Source organism: Salvelinus sp. IW2-2015, linkage group LG35 (assembly GCF_002910315.2).
Source record: "Salvelinus sp. IW2-2015 linkage group LG35, ASM291031v2, whole genome shotgun sequence".
NCBI classification, from domain to species: domain Eukaryota; kingdom Metazoa; phylum Chordata; class Actinopteri; order Salmoniformes; family Salmonidae; genus Salvelinus; species Salvelinus sp. IW2-2015.
Window position 1 is genome coordinate 6133392 of NC_036874.1, and position 9482 is coordinate 6142873.

Below are 9482 nucleotides of genomic sequence, written 5' to 3' on the forward strand. Positions count from 1 at the left end.
TGTGGAGCTGGAGGACGGGTCTTATCTGTAATGATCTTGGTAGCTGCGAATGAATGTGAGTGGTAGTGAACACATCATATCATGTGGTTTTCTACGTGTTTGATACGTTTATCCATTCACAAAAAAAACCAGAAACAAGTCCTATTCCAGCACAGTAATGATTGAGACGTCCTCCCCTCAGCAGCTCGTGAGCTGTAAGTGTATGCGGCAGTAACCCCAAAGTTATGGATAACCGTTTACAAAAACACTAAAGTCAACTACGAGTTCATACAGATGTCATTGACACTCTAAGGATGATCAAATAAGGTTCATAGCTCCATCGTCATGTCAACTCCATCGTCATGTCAACTCCATCGTCATGTCAACTCCATCGTCATGTCAACTCCATCGTCATGTCAACTCCATCGTCATGTCAACTGGGCCTAGATGAACATTATCCCTGTTATGGGAACCAAACTCTGCAGACCAATGAGTTTTATTTTCACCACTTCTCATTTACTCTGTCTTTGCTATTTGTACTGTTCATTTGGCAAGGTAACTGTTTTCTATGAGCTCAGTGCAGTAAGACGCTTATTACTGTGTATTTATCCCATTTGTTAACTCCTTAGTTGTCTAATTTCTCCTATCTCCTTCCTAGACGTTCCGTGTGGAGAACATGTCCTTCAAGCAGGGTCAGGAGATGACGTTCACAGGGAAGACCAAGTCTGGAGCCTCTAAGTAAGATCCTGACACTTCACCTTTCCACCCAAACCCAACACAGTGTTTCCCCTAGCATTAGTCCTAGAGACACTCCTGGTGCCTCACCCACTGCTCACTCCCAAGATTTAGCAGAACCCTGACACTCTTGGTATGAATGGAATGTTTTGGTGCTTGTAGCTGATTGTACTGTTGGTGTATTTCGCAGCCCACCAACTAGAAGTGTATATGGGAAACACTGCAAACAGTGCACGTACAAGTCACTATTGGTTTCAACTATTTGTTTCAACTATTGGTTTCAACTATTGGTTTCAACTATTGGTTTCAACTATTGGTTTCAACTATTGGTTTCAACTATTGGTTTCAACTATTGGTTTCAACTATTGTTTTGGGTGTTTGTAGCCCTGGATGTCACATTGGGGGCCTTTGCAGCCCACAATATACATACAAGAAGGTTGTCACGGTTATTGACATGGTTTCATTTCAATTTGACTAAGCAAAAACAAACCACGAGCATGGAGAACTTATTGTGTTACATTTTTGGGCTGAATTATCATATCTCATTTCCTGTTTCATTTTATCTCCCCCCCATCTCTCCCTCTCTCTCTCTTTCTCTCGCTCTCTCTAAATCTCCCCCCTCCTCCATCTCTACCCCCCCGTAGTTTCTCCATCAACATCGGCCACGACAGTGACAACTACGCCCTCCACTTCAACCCTCGTTTCAGCCACGGACACATTGTGTGTAACTCTCTGTCTGGAGGAACCTGGGGAGACGAACTCCAGGAAGGCCACTTCCCCTTCCAGGATGGAGAGCAGTTCAAGGTGTGTGTGTGTGTGTGTGTGTGTGTGTGTGTGTGGTGTGTGTGTGTGTGTTGGTGGTGTGTGTGTGTGTGTTTGTGTGTGTGTGTGTGTGTGTGTGGTGTGTGTGTGGTGTGTGTGTGTGGTGTGTGTGTGTGTGTGTGTGTGTGTGTGTGTCGTGTGTGTGTGTGGGTGTGTGATAATAATCACCAAGTTTAAACATTTGGTCATATGTCAAGTCTGGTCACACAGGTCTGTTGATCTAATTGCAAATATAATATGTAACAGTTATGGAGTCTACACCAGTGATTATAACTGCATTTAATTGTATAAGTAAATCTGATAGAGGAGATACAAGTTTTATAGTTTAGTAATCTCAATGGCTCATAGATTTGACTCACTAGGAAGCGTGTAAGCCGCCAACTGTTGAATTGAATCATTACAAATAAGTCATTAAACCAGGAGCATTCAAATAAAGTCTACAGAAATGAAGGCAGTAGATCATTATAATTTGGCCTCAATGATTTGCCAGCCCTCCCATGTGGCCTGACTGCTAACAGACTGCAGACTACAAGACACTGGCTGGTAAATGAGATTCTAAACATTTTCTCCTCTCTCTCTTCTCTCTCTCTCTCTCTCTCTCTCTCTCTCTCTCTCTCTCTCTCTCCTCTCTCTCTCGCTCTCTCTCTCTCTCTCTCTCTCTTCTCTCTTCTCTTCTCTCTCTCTCTCTCTCTGTCCTCTCTCTCTCTCTCTCTCTGCTCTCTCTTCTCATCCCCCGTTCCAGCTTGGTCCTCAACTTACCAATGAGCAGTTCTAACATCAAGCTGCCAGGACGGTCCACATGATGGAACTTCCCCAATCGCCTTGGCGACTGCAAATAGTACAACCAACATCATGGTTGACGGAGATGTCAAGGTCATCAAGNTATCTCTCGCGTGATGTAAGGATGAACGACATCAGAGCAGTCTTCTGTAGAMAGTAGGAAGGTTGTGGTTTAGAGGAGGAGGTCACTGGAAGGTCATGACACTGACTAAGTGGATAAGGTTGTAAATATGCTGCATCTGATCTGTTACTTAGTGGATTGGAACAAACTGATGGAGACTGTTTCCATGCTCATTCATTTGCACATGAAGGTAYATTTAAGATGTGACAGAGATGCTTCCAAGAGTGGTTTCAACCATGGGTTTTTTTCAGCTCCATATGATTTCCATGTCTAACCTCCGTGTCACCCCTCCTTCCTCTCTTCTATTTGTGGTCAGACGTCGAGGATCAGCCAGCAGATCGTGGCCACAGACGGGGGCAACAGGAGCAGCTCTGTGGAGCTCACCGTCATCATCACCAACGTGCACAACCAGCCGCCCCAGTGGGAGCAGCTAGAGTACTGGGTCACCGTGTCCGAGAACATCGTTCGCGACGCCAAGATAGTGGTGAGTGGACCTCATAGTGACCTGTTCCTTAACCAGGAGAGATGGTGACACTATGATATAAGGTCAACCACAACCATACATAGGTTTCTGGTAGTAGTGGTTGTGGTAGAGATGGTTCAATGCTCTACCAACTGCAACTTGGGGGAATGTTCCAACATRATAGCCTAATCTCTTTCCAACTGACCAAGATAATAAAGACCCCCCAAAAGGAGTTCCCCACCCCACCAGCAGCTTACCAAGATACTGGTGACTAGGCTACTATTAGTGCCTCCAGACAGACTGGCATCAGCATCTCTAGGACCTTACTCCCTGTCGGAGGGGAAAGTAGTTCTCTGAGACTATTCCCATCCTGTTCATCAGGAAAGAGAGCCTTGAGGAGCGGTAGTAGAAAACGCACTTCACTTTCCCCAACCATCAGCATGTTTAGCAGGGTGCTTCGAAACATTTCTGCCGAGGCGAGTACACAACCCTGCTGCAGTTCACCTGACGAAACTGAAACATCACACTTTACCCCCGCCGCCTCCCTCCCAGTGCTTCTCCTCTTACCCCCGCCGCCTCCCTCCCAGTGCTTCTCCTCTTAAGTAACATGTGGAAATTGAGGGTATATTATTGCACTCTACCACTAAGGCCTTTCCACTAGAATGTCAACAGCTTTAGGAACCTTGTTTGATGCTTCTACTATAAAGGAGGGGGGAATGAGAGGGGATTGAGTCAGAGGGTCTGGCAGAGTGCCACGAGCGCCATTCCAGTGAGAGGTAGCTTAGCGTTCGCATTGCAGTTTCTCTCGAAGAACAAGGGAATTCTCCCGGTTGGAACATTAGTTGAAGATATCGTATGATAAAAAACATTCCTAAGATGATTGAGTCTTTCTATACTTAGTTTGACAATGTTTCTACGAACTGTAATATGACTTTTCGTCTGAACTTTCGCCTGCGAACCTGCCAGCGGGCGTCATCAAGTTTTGGATTGGTGTACTAAACGCTAATAAGTTTATATTTTACCTCTTGTAGATGTCATTCGGACAACATAATGTTTAACGTTTCACTGCTATGCGGATTGACACACAGGCTTGTATCATTTCGATGAAACATGGTGATGCGCCCAAAATTGGCCCTCGGCCTGGAAAAGCCTGTGTTTCAAGACATAAGGAAGTGGAATGGCGGCAAATGTTCACTTTTTAAACTCGGACAAAACAGAGATGCCTTGTTTAGGGTCTCAAGAAAAACAAGAGGATCACTGTTTGAATCTGACAATTGAATCTTGATGGTTGTACATTCATCTCAAATAAAACTGTGAAGGACTCGCATTACTTGGACCTGATCTCTCTTTTGACGAACTAGTGCAAGACCTAGTTTCAAGGACGCTTTTTCATTCTTACGTAATATTAAAAAAAGAAATATGATACACTTTCTGTCGCATAAAATCGATTCGCAGAAAATCATTTTGTATTCTCACTTCGCTTTTGCCACCCTTCTCTAGGTTCTCGACTACTTGCAATGCTTCTTTTACCTCTCTTCCGCGCTACCGGATACATCAACTAATACATCAAACTTCAGTTTAGTGCTAAAACAAGGCTGCTCGAATCTTGACTCAGAACACCAAAATTTGATCATATTATCCAGTGCCAGCCTCTTTACACTTCGTGCTCTCCTGTGTAACCTTTCTGTATACCCCATGTGGGTACAGCTTAGCGTACTTAGTCCTGCCCGTAACAATACCTACACGTATGTCTACGGTCACACAGACGCAGGCCCTCCTTACTGTCCCTAAAAATTGCCTACAAAATGACAAGACAAAAATGAGGTATTTTGGCACATAAGAATTGATGGACTTTATCGAACAAATCAAACATTTATTGTGGGAACTGGGATTCTGGGAAGTGCATTCTGTATGAAGATCATCAAAGTATAAGCGAATACTTTTATTATGCTCATTTCTGGACTTTGTTGACTCCACAAACATGGAGGGTATCTTTTTTTGGCTTGTTTGGGCTCTGAGCGCTTGTTACTCAGATTATTGTTCTATGTGGTGTTGCTCTTTTTCCGGTATAAAGCTCTCTTACTTTTGAAAATCTTGACACAGCGGTTGGCATTAAGGAGAACTTTATCTAAAGTTCCATGCATAACACAATGTATTTTCATCAACATTTATGAATGAGTATTTCTGTAAATTTGGGTTGTGGCTCTCTGCAAAATCACCGAATGTTTTGGAGCAAACCATTACCTTGAACGTCAACTGCGCCAATGTAACCTGAGATTTTTGGATATAAGTATATCTGTAGGTAACTTATTCGTAACAAAACATAATGTAATTGTGTAACATGAAGTCCTTGAGTTGTCAATCTGGGATGAAAGATCTCAAAGGTTAGTGTTAGAATTTTCATCGTTTTGTAATTTTCTGATTTTTGCTTGAGCTCCTCTGCTAGTGGCTGGAAAGAAGATGGCTGTGTTTATTATGTGGCTTGTACTGAACTATAGACAATAATCGTTTGTGTGGTGCTTTCCGTCAATCAAGCAAATGAGAGAAAAAAAAAGAAAAAGAGAGCCTTTTTGAAAATCTGACATGTTGGCTGAATTCACAAGCAAAGATGATAGCTATATAAGTTAATGGGTGTATCTGCATGTAGTGATTTCATTGAAAGTCTTTGATAATTTGTTTTGATGTGTAAGAGTAGACTTTAATTTTTTAAGTTTGGCGCTTGTCTGCCATTTGTGCTTAACTCACTGGATTGCTAGCAGCTCTCAATTAAGTCTGCACGGTGCATAGTTACGCTTACTAGACTGATTCACACATATCACCAGAGCTTGTGAGAACATTAAACAAGCGCATCTAATGCACAAACGAAGTAGCTAAGAGAGGAGGTCACCTTCTTATTTCCACTCGGATCGTAGTTATTCGTACTAACAATCTGTCACTCACGCTCTTGAGAGGGCTAAGTCAAGAGTACAGGTGAAGATCGGAGACAAGGAGAGGACGCATGTGTTAAATAGTGTCACACCTAGCACAGTAGCGTGTGTGGAGAAGTGTAGTTGTTAAGGTCAGCTTGTACTGCTGCGAGAGGATAAGGAGATGGTGACAATAGAGTGGGCTTGGATGCGATTGATGCTAGTAGAATAAATGCGAAGTAGGGAGTCTGTTTTCTGTTACACAAATGATAAGTTGAAAAACGTGAGAGAAGACGCGGGAATCATGACATATTAAGAAAAAGCTCGAGGTAACACAGAAAGAATAAATGTGTATAGTGACCATTGTGAAAAATTCTCAACACTGTCAGTTCTCTCAATATGATGCAGTTCCACTATTAGCAATTCTCCAACCTGAGAGCTTGCCCACTTGTTGCCTAGTGTCACTTATCCCGCGTTTTTTGGTGGAAGTGGCAATGTGAAAATTAGAGTGCTTCTCTATTCTATCACTCGAGTTAAACACGCGCCACTACTCCAATTTTTTATGTTTCGATTCTAGCATGGTCTTTATTCCCTCTCGCTCCTCCTCCCTTAGGCCACGCTACTTGTTACTCTATGTTACATTTCCTCATTCAGTCATTTGTATTATTCTTTATAAGGCTCACCATCTCACTCATTATTCTTTAGTTTCTAAGACATGCTTCACAAAATCACGAGAGGCTTGCGCCTGCTTTTTCTTTCATATGCATATACCTGCTGTATAATTTAAATCTCTTAAAGGGTTAACAGAAAAGTCTCTTCATAAACTTCACACTTTCCAACGGCGGGAGTAGACAATTAGTGGACGGCTGCATCAACTCTATTGAGGTACACGCTTAAACTTTATATGGTAGCTCCTTAAGAAGGGGACCGCTTTTAGGATTGCAGGTGATGGGGTGAAGGAGCAAGGCAACAGAGAGGCAGAGGAAAGAAGTAGAAATGAGGGATGAGTAAATACGAATAAGAAGCAGAGGAGATAATCGCACATTCGAAGAGAATACGGTCTGTGTAGATGTCAGACGAAGGCTATCTACCTGCTCTTCTTGAGTGTCAGGAGCTTTCAGTCGATTCTCAGGTAGAGGATAGTGGTGGGGGTTCGATGAAGCCTCACTGCGATGCCTTCACATAGCGAATGATCTCATCATTCAGAGTTGAGTCCCCGGTATGGGGGTGACTTCTTAATGAGGTCCATTTTGCACATGCAGTGCAAGAATATCCAAATAGCAAGATATGTGGACATAGTACTAGTTTGGATTTACGAGATATATTTTAGTATTATGCACCTTTATCTAAATGACCAGGGACAGAAGTCTAAAATGATAGCTCAGCACAAATAAATTACAAAGTTTCTCATAGATATGGGATAGAACCTAAAATCTCACGGCCATGTAATGCACTTCCGCATAGAACAGACATTATATTATCAAACGCGGGCTCACAAACAAGTCTAAGCTTTTTTGAACGCATAAAAAAAAGTTGGACAAACATGTCACACCAAACTTTTTACTTTATGAATCATCTCTGCCTCATAATGATTATCGACTGTTGAGTGTTAATGTCAATTTGGGTACGAGTTGAGGCGTTAGCACAGCGAGAGAGGGCACTCCCGTCTTGCGGGTTCAATGGGCCGAGCTAATATAGGCATCGCCTACCAGATCGCATGACCTAAGAAAGAGGAGCTGAGAGGCAGGCGCGTCTCTCCACTCGGAGCACCGCGCACAAAGGATGTTGAGAGCCTTATCGCGTGATTGCTCCGTTCTAATATCCAATTTTTCAGGTGTTCTCAGCCGCTTAGAACCGTCCTCTTTATCTTGTAGATCTGTGCCCTATGTCGTTATAGCGATTCAGTCTACCCATCACAACAGATGAGCTGTAGTCATACATGGGACCATACAGTAAACAATGCTACTTTCTAAATGTGGTTGGCTCCCTTTTCAGAATGGCTCTTGCATTCTCTGTTCACTTGTTTGTTGTGGAGCAGAGAAATGGTCATGAATTGTTGGTTAATACGTAGTTCAGACATGGTCTGTCAACTCTTTTTGGTGTTGTCTCTCACACCTCGCTACGCTATGCTGAGTGAGACATATCATCACTCTCTTTGTTGTTGGTCTGTTTAGGCAGTGGGGTTGACTTTTCTCCAATCCATGACGTATGTACTGATCGTGTAGGATTTAGAAGTCTCACTATCTTCACACAAAGAATACAGTGTCGTCAAGGATCTACGTAACATACTGTTCTTCGAGTACACGCGCAGACCAGTGCGGCACTCACGTCCAGCAACAAGATAGTGCGTCACTATACGAGCCACCAGTAGGGGGTCTTACTCACGTAGACAAGGATCAGTGCACATCGGACACTGGTCAACATTCCGCTCTCTGCTCTATCAACTTCACCCAAGACCTATGCATAAGACTCAGCAGCTCAGAGCCGGAGCCTCACATCAAGACACGAACTCGCGCTCCACACTCACAGACAGCTCGGTCTCACGTCTAAGACAGTGGCTTCCAGATCACAAAACAGAAGGTGGGCCCTTCGACGGTCGCACAGGACAGTGGCTCACTCAGACAGTTGCTCCATGTCAGACAGTGGCTCAGTCAGACAGTGGCCCTCAGACCTGCCACTCAGACAGTGGCTCAGTCGAGACAGTGGCTCAGTCAGACAGTGGCCTCAGCAGACAGTGGTCAGTCAGACAGTGGCTCGCTCAGACATGTGGCTCAGTCAGGACAGTGGCTCCAACGCTCACTGACAGTGGCTGGTCACAGTCGGGGATAGACAGTTGGCTCGCAGAAAGTGCGCAGTTTGCATGATCCAGAAATCACCTCAAAAGGTTTGAAATCTATCCGGTTGCCCATTTTTGAATTTCAAATTTTCCATTGTTGGTTTGGAGTCCCAAGACAGTGCTGGTTACACCCCAGTGCAGTCAATGAGGAAATTTGAAATGCCTTTGTTTGCAGACTGGACTCAAAGGCTACCATTCCATTACAGCAGTCTCTGCTTTGAGATCTGTCAATTCTTATGCATCCATAAATGGACGATTTGCAAAGGTAGGAAGCGTGTCACGTTCCTGACTGTTTTTCTGTTGTTTGTGTATGGTGTGTGATGGTCAGGGGCGGGTGAGGTTTGGTGGGGCAGTCTATGTTTGCTGTTTCTATGTTTGGTTTTTGGGTGCCTGGTATGGCTTCTTAATTTAGAGGCAGGTTGTTTGCGTTTTCCTCTAATTGAGAGTCATTTAAGGGTTAGGTTGTTCTCCAACTGGTTGGTTTGTGGGTGATTGCGCGGTGTCTGGTTTGTTGGCACCACACGGTACTGTCTCGTCTCGGTCGTTCCTGTTCATGTGTCTTCGTTTCATGTAAGTTCGTAGTTTAGGTCTGTCTACGTCGATGTTTGTTATTTTTGTAATTTCCAAAGTGTTTTCGGTATTTTCGGTCTTCGGTGTTTCAATAAAATAGCATTTTAATGTCTAATTACCTCGCGTGGCATATTGGCTCCACCGATCCTTTTCTCCTCTCCTCTTTCCGAGGAAGAAAAAAGAACAAGCGAGACGGACATCCCGTAACAACAGCCATGTCAGCAATACTGACGTTGGGAAGAATCTCAGAATCTCCAGTAGTGTAGATAT

At 43.7% G+C, this 9482-nt stretch overlaps 2 protein-coding genes across 2 annotated transcripts in view; both read left to right on the plus strand.

Annotated features, from left to right (window-relative positions):
• Window positions 1–9482, plus strand: part of LOC111958657 (putative neural-cadherin 2) — a 79524-nt gene that overhangs the window by 28787 nt on the left and 41255 nt on the right. Inside the window, 1 exon segment of the mRNA XM_070437330.1 lies at window positions 2754–2921. Within this exon segment, the coding sequence (XP_070293431.1) occupies window positions 2754–2921 (168 nt within the window).
• On the plus strand, window positions 615–2416 carry LOC111959075 (beta-galactoside-binding lectin-like). Its single transcript, XM_023980503.2, has 3 exons — window positions 615–717; window positions 1359–1518; window positions 2279–2416. Exons 1-3 carry the CDS (start codon window positions 656–658, stop codon window positions 2309–2311), a joined length of 255 nt encoding a protein of 84 aa, XP_023836271.1. The 5' UTR covers window positions 615–655; the 3' UTR covers window positions 2312–2416.

Excerpts from the sequence above, each read along its gene's own strand:
- LOC111959075 (XM_023980503.2), top strand. The coding sequence starts at position 656 with ATGTCCTTCAAGCAGGGTCAGGAGATGACGTTCACAGGGAAGACCAAG. Across the intron at positions 718-1,358 it reads ACCAAGTCTGGAGCCTCTAA|TTTCTCCATCAACATCGGCC; the intron begins GTAAGATCCTGA and ends ACCCCCCCGTAG. Across the intron at positions 1,519-2,278 it reads AGGATGGAGAGCAGTTCAAG|CTTGGTCCTCAACTTACCAA; the intron begins GTGTGTGTGTGT and ends CCCCCGTTCCAG.